General features: G+C 37.6%; 1 protein-coding gene across 1 annotated transcript in view; it reads left to right on the top strand.

Annotated features, from left to right (window-relative positions):
* The window catches only part of LOC145771026 (Golgi apparatus protein 1-like), a 36,351-nt gene continuing 15,836 nt past the window's right edge, over positions 1 to 20,515 (top strand). The window contains exons 1-12 of the mRNA XM_082582767.1: positions 1 to 127; positions 7,915 to 8,749; positions 9,468 to 9,610; positions 10,387 to 10,416; positions 11,359 to 11,445; positions 12,480 to 12,616; positions 14,984 to 15,068; positions 16,554 to 16,739; positions 17,585 to 17,707; positions 18,499 to 18,631; positions 19,328 to 19,539; positions 20,021 to 20,142. Coding sequence (XP_082438893.1) covers positions 11 to 127; positions 7,915 to 8,749; positions 9,468 to 9,610; positions 10,387 to 10,416; positions 11,359 to 11,445; positions 12,480 to 12,616; positions 14,984 to 15,068; positions 16,554 to 16,739; positions 17,585 to 17,707; positions 18,499 to 18,631; positions 19,328 to 19,539; positions 20,021 to 20,142 — 2,210 coding nt within the window. The 5' untranslated portion in view covers positions 1 to 10. The remainder of the gene's footprint in view (positions 128 to 7,914; positions 8,750 to 9,467; positions 9,611 to 10,386; positions 10,417 to 11,358; positions 11,446 to 12,479; positions 12,617 to 14,983; positions 15,069 to 16,553; positions 16,740 to 17,584; positions 17,708 to 18,498; positions 18,632 to 19,327; positions 19,540 to 20,020; positions 20,143 to 20,515) is intronic.

The following is a 20,515-nucleotide window of genomic DNA, read 5'->3' on the forward strand; positions in this document are numbered from 1 at the left end:
ATTAAGCAAAATGTTTAAATTAAAAATTAACGTTGTTTTTATATTATCGCTTTCAATACTTTCTGGTTCAAGTGTTGATATTGCCAATCAAAATTTTGGAAATCCTGTAAAAGATCATGTAGCTAATGTAAGTATCAGGGCATAAAGAGTGCACTCTTTTTATTTGTTTTAATAGTTTCTTTATTAAATAGCTTAAAGTGCCCCTGACAGGTTGAATCCAAGTATAGTAACTTTTTAAAGCATTTCCTATCGCAGAATTCTACTTAGCAAACTTTTTAATCTTAACCTCGTAGCTTGACTGGTTAGGGCGTAATGTAATCAAATGACTGCTCCGCAGCGCCACCACAGGTGGAACTCCATATTTCACTGCTCTGGAACGACTTTGGTGGTATTACGTCATCCTAAGTGGGTGTCGTTAGCAACGGATGAAACAAACGTTTCCTAGATGTAATTGGTGGATTACAGTTTGGTCGGAGTTGGTACAAGCGGTTGCTTTTTTCGAAGATTTATTGTTTTTTGCAGTTTAATAAAACTGTACTGGATACGTTCCTACAAAACCTAAAATATAGGCTACTTGAAGTGAAAAATGAAGAAATCGTACGAATCATCATTCATATTTAATTTATCATCACTATTCAAAAATAAATAAAAGTTCTCTCTCTCTCATAATGTGCCTTCAGTTGGCCATTGAAATCCGGTGTAACGGCCATTTGGATCTGGAAAATTGTTTCGGATTCGCCAAACAATGCATGACGGCATCACAATCCAGTTGTTGCTTCCGAGAGCATCACCTTGTAGTATCCACTCCAACATATGCCTGTAAGCATTTTTACTTGAGTGGTATTAACAAAATCATCTTCAGTGAAGTGAAGAGAACATGTACGACTAGTTTTGTATGACCCATCCCACTTGAAGAAAACTTTGACCATTTTCTTCTCAGCACCTTGTTTTGTGGGAAAGTGTGAAAAGAAAGCACACGGTCTTTGTCACTGAAAATGTCACTTAAACAGCAATTTGTAGGCAATAGGCACTGCCTCAACCATAAATTAAAGGTACTGTTTGTGAGATACTGTTGTTACACTGCAAATGGCTATAGCCAGATTAGGACAAATAAAAAAGTATGAAAATTGTAGCCCTATGAAACTGCAATTTCAATCGAATTGAGATGTTGTTTGATAAAAGCGAACTCAACCTATTTGATCGAAACCTGATAGTAATAATAAGTTCACTTTTTCCTTTTGGTAACTTAATTTGCACATGCTTTAGACCAACAGAGCCCCACACATTCACGTTTTGCAGTAGCCGTACCATACTTTACCATTACCAAGTCATCATAGAGAAAGAATGTATCCTTCCCGCTTACTGTGACGTTACAGTGGTGTTGCCGTTTTTGTTTTCGCAATTGAATGAGTGCCAGATTTGCCGATGTCAACGAAAGTTTGCAAGCGTGTAACTTAGTAGCCTGTTGATATTTTTTACGATTTGCTGGTGAGGGAAGTCTGTTAGTGTCATCTTTTTGGTATCTTAGGTAAATTTAGCGAATTTATTTACCTGTCAGAGGCACTTTAATACCAGACTGTAATTACCAGACTTCTGTTATTATGGAGTATTATCAACTTTACCCTTTTCCCTTGCTTTTTTGGACTACTGTTTTGATACAGCATGCTACTATTTGGTTTTTGAGCCCATTGAACGTGCATCTTAAAAGTTTGGCATATTAATCAGTTTAATCTATGAAATCTGCAAATTTGTTTGGCAGTGGCTGTTTGACCGGCGCCGGTCTTTGAATCTGAAACACTATTTGACCGTCATTATACAGTCACTTTTTTTTTTTTCTTTTTCAAAGCAAAAGACGAGAAGCGCGTATATAAGTTCTAAATTCGAGTATTTTATTCAACTCGATACGTGGCGCATGCGATACTTCGCTGGTTCCTATTCTAGAGGGAATAAGTTCGATACCACCCAGAAGCGTTCTTTTTTTTTTTTATTTAAATTTTGATTCGAAGTGCATTTGTGTAGTCAATTTTTAATTTGAGTTGCATTACATTTACATAGCATTACCATTTTTTTAAAAGAAGCATTGTATATAACTAACTTGTTGAGAGCAAAAATGTAATGCTTCGTTCGGCAAACACGGTCACATCAATCAATCATTTTATTTTTCGTCATTAACGTGTCCGGGACAAAAAAGATACTAACTACAAAAATCAATATAGACCTACCAGCACGTTAATGAATGGGAAAAGGTGGCAAAACCTTGAAAGGTTTAAAACGTGCCTGAATGAAAAATTATGTAGTAGGCTATAGTTAGCACGGCCACAAATGGAAAATTACCCAGAGACATTCTCAAATTCCAGCAAATTAAAAAGCTCTAACTTTATTACTTACATTTGAAAAGACATAAAAAATTGGGCTGTAGGCAACTCAAATTAAAAATTGACTACAAAAATGCACTTCGGGTCAAAATTTAGTTAAAAAAAAAAAAAGAACGCTTCCGGGTAGTATCGAACTCATTCCCTCTAGAATAGAAGCCGGCGAAGTATCGCACGCGCCACGGATTGAGTTGAGTAAAATGGTCGAATTTAGAACTTATATGCGCGCTTCTTATCTTTTGCTTTGAAAAAGAAAAAGAAGTGACTGTATAGTGACGTCATGACCGGTCAAATAGTGTTTCAGATTCAAAGACCGGCGCCGGTCAAATAGCCACTGCCAATTTGTTTGCTAAACATTGACGTTTAGGATAAACCACACAGAAATCTAAAACACACTGTGTCATGCTTTCAAACCTAAAATTCAATGCATCAAGGGCACCATTAAGTCCTCTCGTCAAGAAGCTATCTTATAATTTATTTTGAAGGGAATTTGTTGCATGTTAGCTTTTTTTTGGCCAAATGGTTCATTTCCCTGTACAGTCGAAATCAGTTACAGTAATAGCATAGTCAATTTGCCAAACTTTTTTATGAAATTAACTGATGGTATGTGATTAACTGTATCCTGGTATCCTACACACCAATATCAATACTGATCGTTCAATCCTTCATCTTCTACAAAAGCTTGAAAGCAGACCGCGAAACAACCGTTTATGCGATGATCTACAGTTTGTAGAAATGAATGGGTTTGTGCTACTATTAGTATTACAGTTGGTTGGTATTAAATCTTTATCCTCAGACTGACAAAGCCTTGATAGGTTATTCGTGATAGTTTCACATACTTGTAGAGGCTTTTGACGCAGGGCTGGTTACCGAGATTGACAGAGTGAAGTTTATGGTTGTTGAAGTGTTGTTGCCAGGTAATTATTCCATCCATTAGGTGCCGCTTAATGGAAAGCAGTCCTTAGAATGTGTTGCTCAAGCGCACACCTTGGGAGTCAAATTAGTGCCACTTGATCTTGAAGCTTCTTCGTCCACAAAGTCGCTCGCTAACCAACTAAGCTATCGGGGCAGACTGACAGTACTAAAGTGTTGCTAAGCAAAGAGAGAAAATGTGTTTTGTGACTTCAATATCAAAAATGAATGCTTCTCCGATGAAGTTGAACAACACACGTCTTTTGAGTGTCTGGCTAATGTGCTGGGTCTGCTACTATTCGGCGAGTCCGATTCGGCGAGTCCGATTCGACTAGTCCGATTCGGCGAGTTCCCTATTCGGCGAGAGCCCTTTTCGGCGAGTGCCCTATTCGGCGAGTTTTTGAAAGGAAATTATCGGGTACCGTAGCTTAATTATAATTGCCGTTTTTACATCGTTTTAACGTCGCTAAACGTTGAAATCGTGCAGAAAAGAATAAAAAGAATATGTTTGAACTATTAAATTAAAATTCGTCATGTCAGTTCAGTTGTTTTTATTTCTGACCATCATATGAAAAACAATACACGTCAACATAGCAAAGGTAGAAGCGACAAAACGCGAGCGTTAAAACGTGCTTAAATTCGTCATGTCAGCTCAGTTGTTTTTCTTTCTGATCATGATATCAAATACAATTCACGTCAACATAGCAAAGGTGTAGAAAAAGGTAGAAGCGACAAAACGCGAACGTTAAAACGTGCTTGTGACCGAAGTAAGTTATTGAGTTGAAAGAAATTTGGCACGGTCGCAACACTTTCAAAAAAATTTAAGATATGAAGGAAAAATAAAACAAAGAAAATGTTCCAAAAAAAAAAAAAATAGATCATGTTTATGTCTATAAGTTAGTAGTTTTGAATAGTTAAAATGATTAGTTTGGACCAACAAATGTGTGGCCTACAGCTTGGATTGAAAGGAAATTATTGGGTACCGTAGCCTAGTTATCCCTACCAGCAAAAATTTGTTCCAAGAACACAGTTCATTTTTACATTGTAGTAACAGAATGAAAAGGCTAAACAAATGTGTGGCCTATCGTGTTAACGTCGCTAAACGTTGAAATCGCGTAGAAAAGGGAGCATTTGCTGACTAGGATACTTTGAAACTGAGAAACATTCACAGAAGCCCTACGATTTGTTCCAAGAACTCATTTAGCATAACATTTCATTTGTACATTGATTCAACGTCTGAATACATTATCTTAAAAATGCAACGTATCGTAGGGCTTCTGTGAATGTTTCTCAGTTTCAACGTATCCTAGTCAGCAAAAGCACCCTTTTCTACACGATTTCAACGTTTAGCGACGTTAAAACGTTAGGCCACACATTTGGTTAGCCTTTTCATTCTGTTACTACAATGTAAAAATGAACTGTTAGGCTAACTGGGTTCTTGGAACAAATTTTTGCTGGTTGGGATAACTAAGCTACGGTAGCCTACCCGATAATTTCTTTTCAATCTAAGCTGTAGGAGTGTAGGTCGCACATTTGTTGATCCAAACTAATCATTTTAACCATAGGCGCCTAAGCCGTGGGAGACAGGCCCCCACGCATATTTCCGCGTGGGAGCAACTTTTTATGCGGCATTGATACATAAAACAATAGATGAACTAGCGATCGGCAGCAGAAAAACATTTTTAAATGCAAACCGCAACAGCTTCGCAGTAAATAATCACTAGAACGAGGCGATTGTACAATCCCACCCCAGACAAAAAAATCTGTCTTTTTTACGTTGATTTAACGTCTGCAGACGTTGAATCAATGTAAAAATGACTGATTTTGCTGCCTGTGACATAGCAAAAATCTACCATTTTGCGTCGATTCAATGTCATCAGATGTTGAATGCACCCAAAAACAACATCGGCAGCCGTGGCCGAGTGGTTAGCGCGTTGGGCTCGCAGTCGAGAGCCTGCATGTTCGACTCCAGCCACCCGCACTTGCTGTTGTTTCTCTGGGCAAGAAACTTTACGATAATTGCCTCTACCCAGTGATCGATTTCGAGTAATGGGTAGTACCAAATTTAAGTCATAAGTAAAGTAGACAACCGGAAACAGACATTGCCGTCGGCTGCAGCGTGGGTCAGGTGTATGTCGGAAGGCGTACACCGATGCATAGCGCTCAAGTCCGCTTTCCCGCAATGCAGGATAAAGATAAACAAACAAAACAAAATTTGCTACATTGACGCAGCGTGCGTTTAACTTAATGCGCTTGCAAACAGCCTCGCTGTCGCTTTCGAAAGTCGAAACCTCTGCAGAGAATTGTCGCGGCAGTGAATCGGTTGCTGTGAAAATGAACTTGAAGTCTCGGCCCGAGGTTACCACTAACCAACGTAACAAGGGCTGGTACAAACCGCTTTGCCCACAGTCGCACAAGCGGCATAATCAACACAACAACGGACTCGCGCAAACTGCATGGCGCACACAGGACCGTTGCCATAGAAACCCGATCAAAGGCGGGGAATATGCGCATCTTTTGTTTCATCTGCAACACGAAAACGGGCGTATTACAGCGAATTGAAACTTGAAAGCTGGTCAGCCATAAGTTGCGATATTGTAGTGAAAAGGGAGCAATGTCAAGTCGAAAACTTAATCAAACGTCTCTCTGTAACTATTTTTCAAGGGCTGTTTACGGATGTCAGCAACTTTTAAATTTATTAAAGGTGACGTGCTGTTGAATTGATGTAAACATGAATGATTTTGCTTTCAACAGGTATATTTTCAAGCATATGATCAAGTTAGTATTTTCATTCCATTTACAGTATACCTTTTAGTAAACCTTTTCGTCTCTTGTTTCATGCTAATAAATCTAGTTCGTTGCTAAACTTTATGTTGTGCTTAGCTTAAAGAGTCGCAGTCCATCAACCGCTAGCCAACGCAGACGCATAGCATGTGTTTTGGTCGAGCTTTGTTTATAATAATTAACGGTAGGTCGAACGTAGCGATAACTCCGAGTGTGGCAATAAAAGCAATCCTAGTGTGACGACATAATTACGTCATCCATCTGCGTGACATTTCGCCGAAATTACCTTGCTGCTGATGAAACACGCTTTCGCCCCCACGGCCAAAAAAATAGTTAGGCGCCTATGATTTTAACTATTCAAAAGTACTAACTTATAGACATAAACATTATTTTTTTTGTAACATTTTCTTCGTTTTATTTTTCTTTCGTATCTTAAATTTTTCTGAAGGTGATGCAACTTTGCCAAATTTCTTTCAACTCATTAACTTACTTCGGTCACAAGCACGTTTTAACGTTCGCGTTTTGTCGCTTCTACCTTTTTCTACACCTTTGCTATGTTGACGTGAATTGTTTTTCATATCATGATCAGAAATAAAAACAACTGAACTGACATGACGAATTCAAGCACGTTTTAACGTTCGCGTTTTGTCGCTTCTACCTCTGCTATATTGACGTGTATTGTTTTTGATATGATGGTCAAAAATAAAAATAACTGAACTGACATAACGAATTCAAGCACGTTTTAACGCTCGCGTTTTGTCTCTTTTACCTTTGCTATGTTGACGTGTATCGTTTTTGATATGATGGTCAAAAATAAAAATAACTGAACTGACATGACGAATTTTAATTTAATAGTTCAAACATTTTATTTTTATTCCTTTCTGCACGATTTCAACGTTTAGCGACGTTAAAACGATGTAAAAACGGCAATTGTAATTAGGCTACGGTACCTGATAATTTCCTTTTAAAAATTTCAAAAACTCGCCGAAAAAGGCTCTCGCCGAATAGGGAACTCGCCGAATCGGACTAGTCGAATCGGACTCGCCGAATCGGACTCGCCGAAACGGGCCATGCCGTGATGTGCTAACGTAAAAATTTATTGCATGCTAATTCTAACGTATCCACGAAAGTGACGTTATATCACTTTTTTGATGAACAAAGGCATTGAGCCTAAATGCGTAACTAGGAATGTTGGAAGTTTTACAATAACAAAGCAACTTGATGTAATGGTTAATACCTGTACTGTATCCTGTCAGGCTCGTTTAAGAAATATGTGGTTAAGTGATACAAGTCTACAAATCAATCAAAAATGCTATTCGATTAACCGATTTATGCGATTAGCCGTTGAGTTCTCTTCATAAGTGAATGAGAATGGTTTGAGGTTATGCAATGCAATGCTATATAGCGATTTATGCCTTTAACTGATATGCGATTAACCGATTTCGACTGTGTGACCTAAGACTTTCTTCTGCACAGGTTTGAGACCTCGCAGCCACATGTGTTGTAATGTTGTTTTTATTAGAGGATTTAAAATATAAAAAAGAGGTAGACTAAATTACCTCTGAAAAAAATCACAACATTTTATTCTAACATGCTTCTTGGTAAGCAGTTGTTGTTTATTAAGTTATTCCTACTTTGGGCTGGGTGTACCATACCAGTGAGCCACAAAGTAGATGGTTTGATTGAGCAGCTTTTTTCAGTTTGGCTTACCATAGGTCATGTAATAATTCATTTGTGAAGTAGGCCTATTGTAATAGCAAAAACTTTTGCCTTCTATAGTTGAGCTTGAAAAGTAGATATCTCATCAGTAAAATATATAATAAATCATCTTTAAACTTATTTTCAGAACATTCATGAACAGCCTCAATCTGTAAACAAAGCTCTTAACAATGGAGGTTTTTATGAAGGCAAGGTTGACTCTCAGTTTGGACAAAGCAATGAAGAATTAGGAAATCCTGTTGATGGGAAGGGCGCTCTGCCTCAAGTTCAGATGATTGGACAAGGAATCTCAAGCAATGTTGCACCTGGTCATCAAGTTATGGATTCTGTTGAAAACATTCAGCCACAGGACAAGAAACAACCAGACACCTTAAAAAATTTCCCTCATGACAGCCAAGTTGCTTCACAGAATAAACTCAATTTTCCAAAAAATATTCAAAATATTCCTCAAGACAACCAAAATTCTCCAAACAATGGACCAAATGTTCCGCAGAACAACCAAAATTTTCTGAATACTGGCCGAAATATTCCTCAAAACAACCAAAATTTTCAGAATAATGGCCCAAATATTCCTCAAAACAACCAAAAGTTTCAGAATAATGGCCTAAATATTCCTCAAAACAACCAAAATTTTCAGAATAATGGCCCAAATATTCCTCAAAACAACCAAAATTTTCAGAATAATGGCCTAAATATTCCTCAAAACAACCAAAATTTTCAGAATAATGGCCTAAATATTCCTCAAAACAACCAAAATTTTCAGAATAATGGCCGAAATATTCCTCAAAACAACCAAAATTTTCAGAATAATGGCCCAAATATTCCTCAAAACAATCAGAATTTCCTGAACAATCAGCCAAATATTCCACAAAAGGCTCCAAATTTTCCACAACATAATGTAAATGAACCATTGGATGGTAATGGAGGTGCCCGCAGACCTTTCATCAAAACTATTGTGCATCGTAAGTGTTTTTATTATTGGAATTATCATATTTTTAAGTTGTTTGCATATACAGCAGTTCATTTATAAAGTCTTTTACATAAATATCACATTTGTGTTTTCATTATCCCATTAGAAACTAGCCATACTGAGACATCTAAACTGTGTAAGAGAGATTGTGCACTTTAAATATTTATTTTATAAGACAGTCCAAAACGTCTTTACTTCTGATCTTCTTTAAAGGAAAACATGAAAGATATTGTGTTGTCTTTTTTTGCTACTCACTCAAGTTATGATTTCTCATATTTTCGTTTATTATTCTGATCCACATAGCAGCTCGGGACAAATGTTGTGTGATTCTAAATGATGTGACCACTTTTATATAAAACAACATATTTTTCTTGTCTGATGGATAGTTTTTGTGACAGTGACAAAAAGTTTTTGTAACAGCGATATTAGCTTAAATGTTGTATCAGTTGGTATATGGGAATTTCCGCAGTGCGAAATTCGCCAGTCTTCAGTCACAAATAAATTCTACTTTGGAATGAACTGAAATTTATTTAATTAAATGGGAGTTTTGTTTTAACTTGACTTCAATGTTTCACTTTTTTCTCAGAAGGTTTTATTACTCCCAGAGATATCTAGCTTGAAAAAGATCTTGTCATGAAAAAAAATATATTATATACACTGTGGAGTGTGGGCCTACTAAATTTTAACAAATATGGTCTATTTATTCAAAGGTAACCCCCCCAACAATCAAGGAAGCTATACTGGCTTCATTGCAGAAAGTGGAGAATGTAAAGCAGACGTAGAAACTGTATGTGGCAGCATCAACCCTCGAAACAATTTTGATGTTCTGTATTGCTTAACCAACAATGTAGATGTAAGTTTCTGCCTTAGGCAAACTGATCAAGTTAGCATTACACTGTAAGATAACTTTCTAATTATGTAAACCATAATAATTTATTGGCTGATAATAAGGTTTATAAACGGTGTCTGTGACTTTGATAACCCTTGTTTTCAAATGTTCATTTAAATAGCTAGCCAATTTGCTTTATTATGGAAGTATAAACGTTTTACATTTTGTGTGATCTGGAAAGTTAAAAACCATTCATGTCACAAAATGTGCCACTGTTCTTTGAATATTCACACTTATTGTAAGTTTGAATAGTGGGCATGACAAAAGGTGCGTGCTTTCAGCGAAAGTGCATCACATCTAACCGAAGGCAGCCTCTGCCTCATCTACTGACCGTTAAAACATTTAGCATTTAAAATCGGAACACTGTACTTGTTTTGCAACGTCGATGTTAGGTGAATTATGTTATTATCAACAAAATTGAAAAGTAAATCTTGCTGCTTGAGTCGTTTGTTGTACATTTACTTATGCGTCGTACAAAAAGACTGTTTAGTCGGACTTGCGGCAAAAATATAAATGACGAAATAAAACTTTAAAACAGCATAATGTTGGACTTGAAGTAATAATTAGCCAGTGAAGTTTTTCTGAATAGAGATTTATAATGTTTTTTTTAAGCTAATTTTTTTTATCCATATTTTGCATTAAGGTCTTCCATCTACTATTGAAATTGATTGAATGGTCAGACGATTTCTGCTCACTGTCTCACAATATCTATCGAACTTTAATTCACTTTTACTTTGCAGAATTACCAAGTTTCGGATGATTGCCAACAAGTACGTATTTAGTTGTGTGTGAAATTTTTGATACTGAGTGTTTTTCACCGTCATTGTTATTAACGAAAGATGTACGCAAAAGGTTGAATCGGTTAGCTTTCTGCCAACCATTACAAAGAGAACGTGCGTTTGCGAAAGTGGTGTATTCGGTAGAGCAAGCCCACTTTATCGTTTCTTATTTTACGCTAGACTGGTGAATATTACCTGTCCAACTTCTTAATGAAGTCAGTCATCATCACTGGCAATGTCATCATCATCACGGCTATGTTATTTGTTAATTGTCAGTGGTTTTTCTTCGTGCGCACGAAGAACACGTGTGTGAACGACGCAGAAAAATCGCTAACAAATTCACAAAATGTTAGAACATGAGTGATGATTTCGATTCTTTTTTTAGAAGATTATCTGCTTGAGAGTTTTCATGATTAAACTGCACAATTCTTGTTGTTTCTTTGTGGAGTTTACTGTGGTTGTGAATTTGGTTAACTATTGTTTGCTATATGGCATTTTTCCTACTTTATGCCTTTGACAGCATTTTGTAGCATCGTAAATTTGAAGCCGTATGGATTAACTTTTGTTTTTAAAATTGCTTTTATTGTATTATGGCTGATACTAATGCGTACATCGAACCAAGCCACAAAACCAACGCTGTACATCAAGTGCTGCACAATAACACTTCATGCGCGATTACAATTGTGCAGTTATTTCTTTACCAACGCAACTTTGATCCTAAAAGTTGAAACGTCATGTGTGACTGGTTTGATAAAATAGCTCCCGGGCCTAAAATCGTAACCAATTGGTGACAATAGCAGCCAATTTCGGTACAGACCTAAAATATGACACTTGATCTAGTAACTTAATTGCTAATCCTTCTACTTTCAAAACCTTGTTTACAAATCACAACCATGTTTTTCCTACTGCTTTGCTATGGATTTTATATTTCAGTACATTTGGAGCTTCAAGCTTAACACAACAACAGATGGAAGATTTCAGATGATAGCAAGGACGATTTGCCAACAAGACCTTATCAATGTGAGTATTACGCATTCCTTAATACGCTCGATTTTTATTTTCCTGTGTGATACACACTTACACAGATAGAATTCTTTTTTATAAGATTTCATATGATTTGTATGGATTAGAGTGATGTGTTGAATATTTCACGTAAATTTTATTTTGGCAGCAACTTAGCCTGAGGGGTTTCTATTTAAGAATATAGAAAAGTTTTGTCGTAGACTGCTGTGTCAATCGCTTACACGTGTACACTGCACGGATCGCACTAACATCCAACGTTTGACTGCATGCCCAACTTGGTAGCAACTTCGAGAGCCTGCCATGTCGCCAAGCATGCTTTGAAATTGAACACTTTCTTGTAATCGACAAAAAGTTTAGTTGCGGCAGTCACGATAGAGTGCGGCTGTTAATCTAGATTTCAGTCTAAATCATATACACAAACAATCAAACATTTTGTATCCCCCCTATCTTTTTTTTGGAAAGCGAAACATTGGGTGCCTACTTGTGATTATGACCAATTGGTATATTGGCAACTGCTGATGTTGATGTAGAAATAATAATCAAGAAAAGTGATTCACAAACGTCAAACGTATCTATTTAAAAAAAAAATTGAGAACGACAGGTCGGGTGTGGCTTCTTCTGCAGATGTTAAATCAATGTAAAAAAACGGTTGATTTATTGTCTGGGAAGACGTTTGTTAATCTCAAGAAATGTTGGAACTATAGCATTGATTCTCGATCCATCAACCACGCAGCTTTTAATAACAAGGGAATTACAGAAGAACTAACAGCAAGTGGAGATTACAAATGGGCCACGAAAGTCATTTACGTGAAAATACGTGAATTTTGGGCTCCAGTATGGCAGGTTTTGCGAAACACCGGATTACAGGAATAAAGTTTCAACAATGCGATGATTTCCAGTCCAGCGTGTTACGGCCAATGTAATGTCACATCGCAAGCTCTGTTGCTCAAAATCACTTGCATAATTTCCGTTGGTAATGTTTTGTATTTGTTTAAAATTGCCACAACGGTTTCAATTTGTTGACGTTGCAGTTATCTGAATGCGCAAAGTACTCCAATGCCGACGGAAAGCTTATCCCTTGTTTGTTGGATAACAAAGAGACAATTACTGCTGTTTCATGTAACAGCTTCATCAGGAAGATTCAAACAATCATGTTCAGTGATTATCGGTGAGTGAACGAATTTCTAACATAAAAGGCTTTGACAATGCAAATGTCGGTAAAATCAGTGAGCATCAATTTATTCGCTATGTCACTAAGTCCGTACAATCTTGATTTACCAAAAAAATCGATTTCGATTTCTAAACTGAACCATCTTCGATTAAGCTTAGAGAAAGCAAACGGAATAATCAAATTGAGAAGGCACCCGAGAGCTCAAATGATACGTTGGTGTTATGTTTAGCGAATAAATGTCTCCAATAACAATTAAAAGTAAAACAATAGTTGCTGGTTAGCCTAAGACGTTATTAAAATATGTTTTCAGTTGCCACTTTTTGCATTACTTTCATCGAAATCGATTTTTAGCTGAATATGATTCAACTGAAAATAAATTGATTTAAATTACAAGGCAGTTTTGTGGCTTTCGAGTTTAGCGCAAAAAAAACTCTGCCGCGGATTTCATGACGCAGCCAAAATTATCGTAAAATTATAGATGTTGCCAACTTATTTCTTAGCGAATTGCGCTCTACGTTATGGTTCCATTGCTAGCCTCCAGATAGCAAAGTCGTTTTTTACATTGATTCAATGTATTTGTCGTTTTCAGATGCTTTAAATTGAGTTACGATTAATTTGCATGTTTGGATTAAAAAAATTTTGGCCACTGAGACACAATATGGGACATTCTACACTATGGGGAATCATTCTACACCAGTGGTTTTCAACCGGGGATCCGTGAAGCGATTTCAGGGGGTCCGCGAAAGTTCCGAGTTTTCAGCATGATTGATAAATTACGAAATTTACAAATTCTTTGTAATTTGTTTATGCATTAGCCTACAGTGATTCTCAAACTGTAAGTCGCAAAGCACTGGTGTGTCGTTTGAAATTGCAAAGGACATTGCACAAAGGTTTGGTTTCTTAAATAATAAATGACACCCTTTGAAGACCGCTGGGACATATACGTGTCCCATGCAATTAGCCGATTACCCTCCAGTTAACTTTAAAAGAATTTCCACTGCTGATACCCTAACGTAGTATACGATATCTATGCTAATTTTAGGATAGACATCCTTTTTTAATTTTTCTTTGCGTAGGTGTTGTGTATATGACATATAAAGTGTAAACAAACAAATTCTACATAAATATTTTTTGACAAAAATATAACCTTTTAATAAGGCTATGTTGGCTATGTTCAACTTAATTCTTTTGAGACAGCAGATTGTTGATCAATGATTAACTTGGAAATGCAGACGTTAGTCAGCAGTCTATTACCATTCACAGTTTTGCAATGACTGTGATTATGACGAATTACGGTAATATTGATTACAAATGAAAAAGGAGAGAAGTGCTTTGTAACTGTGGCAAAATTTCTACCGTAGGCTATTTTGCTTTTGATAAAATTTATAGAAAAATATCAGATCAGCATATATATTACTGATGTTTAATCCTGTGTGCCAACATAATAGTGCTCATAACATAATTTCGTCAATCTCAATCGTCAACTGCGCTGCGAATTTAGCAAATTCCTCTTAGTTTGTCAGTTGCTTCGAAACTTATGTAACATATGATTCCATAAGGAGACGCGATGTACCAAAATTTCAAATAGAAATTTTAGGGGTCCGCGATCGCTTCGAAGGCACCAAAAGGGGTCCACCAAGACAAAAAGGATGAGAACCACTGTTCTACACAATGTAAAAAACGACTGATTTGCTTTCTGGGGCAGTTATGTCTGTTGAATGTGGCCGAATGGTTGCACTTTTATAACACGCATGGGGTAATGGATTTAACAAAAAGAGGTGCTTGCAGATTCATAAATAATTTTTTCTATTGCGTTCATGCTGTAACTGTTGAATTGCGGCATTGCATAGTGACGCATCACCGAAAGCGCGCCAGCGTTGTAGACTGTTGTCATGCTTAAAGCGTCAAAGCACTGTAGATTTCCCATATTGTAGAATTGCTCATGGTGTGTCTCAGTCTCAGTGGCCTAAGTTTTTATAATTCAAACGCGCAAATTAATCGTAACTCAAAGCCTCTGAAAACGATGAAAGAGCACAGTTCTACAGGGTGGTCCAAAATCATATTTACCAAATAGAGAATCGCAATACCACTTTCATTTGTCAATTTTCAAGTTTATTCATTACTTAAGCTTTGGTGCCCTGTACTGATGTGAATTAAACAAGCTCGCCTAGCTTGACAAAAGCATCAAAGACGTTGTTGCACTTCAATGAACGTGGCATATTCCGCTATTAGGATGCGGAAAATGAAGTTGCATTCTTTCGGTTTTTTAAGTGGTTCCAGAGTTGAAACAAAAGGATTGTTTTCGTATTGCTCTTTGTGCAGTTTTTTTCATCGACCTTTGTTGAAAGTGCTTTGTTTCAACAGGCTGGTGTGCGACTTTGTTTCTGACTGCAAAGAAGAGATTAAAAATGCAAACTGTGGGAAAATGGCAGATCTGAAACCTGATACGGTTTGTAATATTTGTAGTGATGCACTGGAGGAAAGATTTTAGCCGGAGGTCGGAGGCAGGATGTTCCGGCCAGAGAATGTCTACTCCGGCCTTAGTTATTATCTACCGTACCTAATATAATCAATGTTTTAACCAAGCGTTTGTTGGCAGTGATGTTGACAGGGTGGTCTAGACTCTAGAGCAGTGTTTCCCAACCTTTTTCGAGCCTTTACCCTAATAAACGTCGCGACTATGTCGTATTATCCTCAATATATCACTTTGTTAAAGAACTCCACCATTATGCTCATATTTATATCGTTTTACTTATTACTTCAGTAAGTTTTGAGAAGCAATCACTGCAAGAAAAAATATTGTTTTCATTGTGACTGCATCTGCAAGGCGGAGAACAACATATATCATATAATTAGTGTGGTTGTGATGCCGTGTTACCCCCCGGATAATCGCATATTACCCTTCTTGGGTAATTTACCTCCAGGTTGGGAACCACTGCTCTAGAAGGTATTTTTGGGCTAGGGATAATTTTAAGAGCTGTAACCAACTAACCATTCCAAGAATTCTCGGTGCTTAAAGAAACCACCTCGTTGTTGGATGTGGTGCGCTAATCTTCAAAGTGCTTGAACTTGGTGCCTGAGAATCTCATTAATACTGGGCCCAAATTATCTGGTTGTTGGTGCACTACTCAAGCAGTGAAGCGATAACCAGGCACTCTTAAAGAAATTGCTTTATGGCAGTGCTTGAGGTCCTTTATAGAGGTTAATTTAAGAGTACGGTAAACACTTGAGTATTCAAATTTGGCTGTGTTTCCTATCCACCTAATGTAGTATTGTTGTGAAGATATTGAAGATTTTTATTGACTCCCTTGAACCCATTTTCAATCTTACATGTACAATGTACATTTAAGACCAATGTTACAGCCAACATGTGCAATTTTGTATTCTTGCATTACTACAATACCACAATGAAACTTAAAATTACATTTATCCAAAGTCATAAACAACCGCAGCTATACACACAGTTGGCATACACACTTTCGCCTCCGGGGCGTAGGTGTTAGTGGCCCCGGCCCGAAGCTGGAGTTGAAAAAAGTGACCGGAGCCGGAGGTTGTTCCATCACTAGATATTTGTCTCTATTTCATCCACAATCCACATCCATGTGTTTCAACTTTACTGTTACATGTACTGGATAGCAAATACCTGCTGTAGTATTTGTTGTACATGTTCTTAAGTTGCTAGATCTACCATTTAGTCTCAGAGTTTTTCAGAAAACTTGTAATATTTCTTAGCACTAGGGCACAAACGAAGGCAAACAGTGATTACTTTTGCGATCAAACCGTTGTTACGTTTTTCCGAGTGTGGATATCTGATGTTTGGCCTATTTCTTGAAAACGGCTTCACTACTTCGTTGCAACTTAAAACTACCAAGGCACAACATAGCTGAGTCTTTACGAAGACTTTCATCTCACTCAAATTATTATCTTTTTCCAGAAGGCTGTTCACTCTCAAGGGGAAGTGATCAACTGCTTGGAGAGGGAATACGGGGACTCCAACATGATGTCACCAGAATGCCGCAAGCAAATCGCTTTATTGGCGGAACTATCAGCCGACGACTACCATCTCGATAGACATTTATACTTCAAATGCAAAAGTGACAGGCAGTCGCTGTGCGCAAACGTAAGTATTACATTAATATGATGTACTTGTATGCCATAGGACACTTTTATTTTAAATGCGTAAGTTTTTAGTGCGTTTCTAGGTTCACAAGCATCATCATCATCATCCTTTTTTTTTCAAAAAAGTCTGGTAGGTCTTCATCCCGAGACGGGGCTCACAAACAAAAAATCGAAACATCCTAATAATATTGTCTTTTTGTCTGTACGATGAGATGACAGTGTTGTAAGGACAGGCTGCTTTCTTAGGTGACACAAACTACCTTTCTGTGAGAAAAGTTGATCTGTTTGTGACAAAGTTGCTTTAAGTAAACAAGCTTAGAATTGTTTTTTTACTTCAATGTTTTACAGTTTTTATCCCAGTCAGCGAATCAACTGTTTTTTACTTTGATTCAACATCAGTAGACGTAAAAACGGTTGATTTGCCGTCTGGGTCGTTATTTACAATTTTTGCAACAAACACAACCGATTAAAAGTTAACGCTCTGTCATTTCTTGAAATGCGAGTGGAAAGTGTTTAAATTACAACGAGGTCCAATTCGAAAAATTCTATGCAAAGCCTCTTGAAACATTGTAAAAGTTCTTGGTTCGGCGACTACCTGAGTAGGCTACCTGTTAGTGTTATGGTAATTCGTCTATTGTCAAAAAGATTTAAACGACGTTATCCTAGTATAAGCAATTGAATATTTTTTTTCAAGAAAAGTTTATGTCAATCACAGTGCAACTTAATCGCGAAAGATTGGTAAATAAAAGTAATAGTGCCATGTAGGTCACAAATGCGCTGGATATGAATGTAACGCACTGAGAAAACAACATTTTTGCTCAATCTAGTTTTGTTTCCCTTCTTTAGGTTGTGTCTGGGCAAGGGAGGGTTTACAAATGCCTATTTGATCACAAGTTTGACCAGCAAATGTCGGCAGAGTGCAGTGAAGCATTGACAAGTCGCCAGAAAGTTATTGCTGGAGATTATAAGGTAATTGATTAATTGTTTTTTTTTTTTGTGGTATCCAGGCTTACGCCATACCACAGGCTTACGCCCGGTGGTTAAAGATTTAGATTAAGTAGACGGGAAGGCAAGGAAGCCAATCTTTGTGTCCACTTTCAGGCACGCCTTTAAGTGCCCTGCACAGCCGCATGTTAGTGAGCGGTGCCGAACCGGCGCCTTTTCAAATGCCAAGTGCTTTCAACACTCGGCCATCCAGCCGACGTGGTTGGTTATTTTACAACAATCAACTTCAATGTCGGGCCACTGCGACAAGATTTCACATTACAATGTGGTTTAAACCAGGGGTCGGCAGCCACCGGGCCGCGCAAAACCAAGGCTGAAGTGCTACAAAAATTGCAACCGGTTAAGATTAAAATAATATAAATTTTATTCTTAAGAATTAGTAAACGTTTGGTGCGAAAAATACTCAAACAAAAAAATGAAGAATTCCATAAAATTTCCTTCAAATACAGCAAAACAAGACAAAATTACGAAGTAGGCTGGATATATAACAAACACGCTGAGCACTGGTGTCATTGACTACCGTAATCCCAAGGTGAGCGCAGCTTATTGCTGCAACACCCATGGCTTTCAGCTTTAAGGTGACTGAATGAGTTGTAATACTGTATATGTGCATTGTGCATGCGCCAATCATATGTGTTTTATTGATGGCCGGTCCGCAAAATAATGCCTGCCTCAAACCGGTCCGTAGTGCAAAAAGATTGTCAACCCCTGGTTGACACGTATAATGTAGTACGAAGAAAGTTTGTATTTTGAAGGCAAGTTACGGCTTGACACATCACTGCAAAGATGACATAGACAAGAATATGTGCTCCAATGGAAAATCTGACGGTGATGTCATCTCTCTGGCGAAAATCATGCTGTGCTTGGAAAATCAAAGCTTGAATGGAAGTAAGGTTGTGGTCATTTTATAATCGCTTTCATCTCATTGCTGAAATAATTCAATGCCAGCCTTTTAAAGTACCGTACTATAATTTGCCTTACAACGTGAGAACTGTCCACGTTACTATGATTTCTGTCAAATGTATTCCTATGAGTCCATACACTTTCATTACAGCAAATTGAGGTTTAACAAACAAAACACACGATATAGTTGCACATAAACATAGCATCACAATGTAGATATTAACGACTCGTTTTAGCGTGATGCTGCGAGTTTGTTGTGGTAATAGCGGTTTGCACTAGCTTTCGCAACACAGTTCCCAAGTCATCTCGTATAAACCATTCTCTAGTCAGTTCCCTGGTCATGTGCTATGACGAATATGCGTATATGGACTGCAAGATGGAAAAAAAATGACCTTGATAACTTATTCTCCAAGAATGGCTTGCAGATTAGCTTAGCCAATTCAAACATTTAGATTGCAAGTACAAAAACTGTTCAAGAATTATACATAACCACACAGCCAAAGTCAGTTAAAATACCATAAAGGAAATAGACTTAACATATAATAATTAATAACTGATTGGCCTATGTCAAATCAACAGTTGTTTTATTACTAACGCTTTGATTAATTTTTGGTTTGTTATCAGAAATAACATTCAAGGCCTCGATTTGTTTGACGCAAAGTTGGATTGTTGTTTTTGCAGTTCCGATTTCTCCATCCTGTGACGACGAACTAGTCGAATATCGACGAATGATCATGCAGGATTACGAACTGTCCCCTGAAATCGTGCACGAATGTTCTGCGGAAGTTCGAGACAAATGTGAGAATGGTTTGGAAAAGGAAGGGAAGACCCTCCACTGTTTGTTCGCACTTGCTCAAGAAGAGAACGGAATTAATGCGGACTGCCAGAACGCGGTGAGTTTACGTGCGAGGGGCGAATCTTACCAAACAAAGCCTATGACGATGGAATGACGTAACGGATGCGTATTCGCCTAGATCTGATTGAAGAACTATTTTAGACAAAACTGTCACAAAATTGGGCATGTTTTCCATTAGCTTACAGTTTATGCAGTAACTCTTCCAATCATGTCTTTAACTGCCCGCACTACCTCTGAGGTAGAGACAATGGGGTTAAGTGAAGAAAAAAAATAACGATGTCTTGAAAGTGGCGTTTAGGCCTAAACATAATTTTCACAGTGTTTTTTGGTGATCTTCCACCTGGGTGGCTAAATGCCCCAAAAGGTCATGGAACCGTCGAAATCGGCAAGTGGAGTGACGTCATGCACTGTTAGTGTTTCCGTGGCTTTCGTTGACTTTTTCTGTCATCTGAAAGATACAGTTGTGACATAGGTTCTATCTTACAAACTTCTGTTGCATTGACATGGTTATGTTGCAGCTGATGGACTTGATCAAGGAAACCGAGGTGGCCCAGGATTATCGCGTGGACGGCGTGCTCACCAGGGCGTGTCATTCCGTCATACACGCAAAATGCGGTGACTTGCAAGATGGCGATCCGATGTGAGTGGTAGCAGAATAGTAATACGGACTGTTCTATGCTTTGTTAACGTCGCAAACGTTAAAATCAATCATTTGTTTTGATATCTGTTAGAAATTCAATTCGGAACGAAATTAAGACAAAGGATTCTGAACCAAAACAAAATGTTTTCCAACTTTTGACATATTTATGGACTGAACATTTGTAACACTTGGAAGCATAGGCGCCTACTTTTATTTTTGCACGGGGTGGCGGATAGCACAATATGGCAACCTAAAAACTTTCAAACTGCATGTTTTTGTTTGATTTTTACTAACCGTGTTTCGTAGATGCAATTGTCTTTTCACACCTGATTTGTAGCTCGATAATTTACAAAGCAACTTTAAAACAAAGCAC

The sequence above is a fragment of the Aplidium turbinatum genome, chromosome 5, assembly GCF_918807975.1.
Source record: "Aplidium turbinatum chromosome 5, kaAplTurb1.1, whole genome shotgun sequence".
NCBI lineage: Eukaryota > Metazoa > Chordata > Ascidiacea > Aplousobranchia > Polyclinidae > Aplidium > Aplidium turbinatum.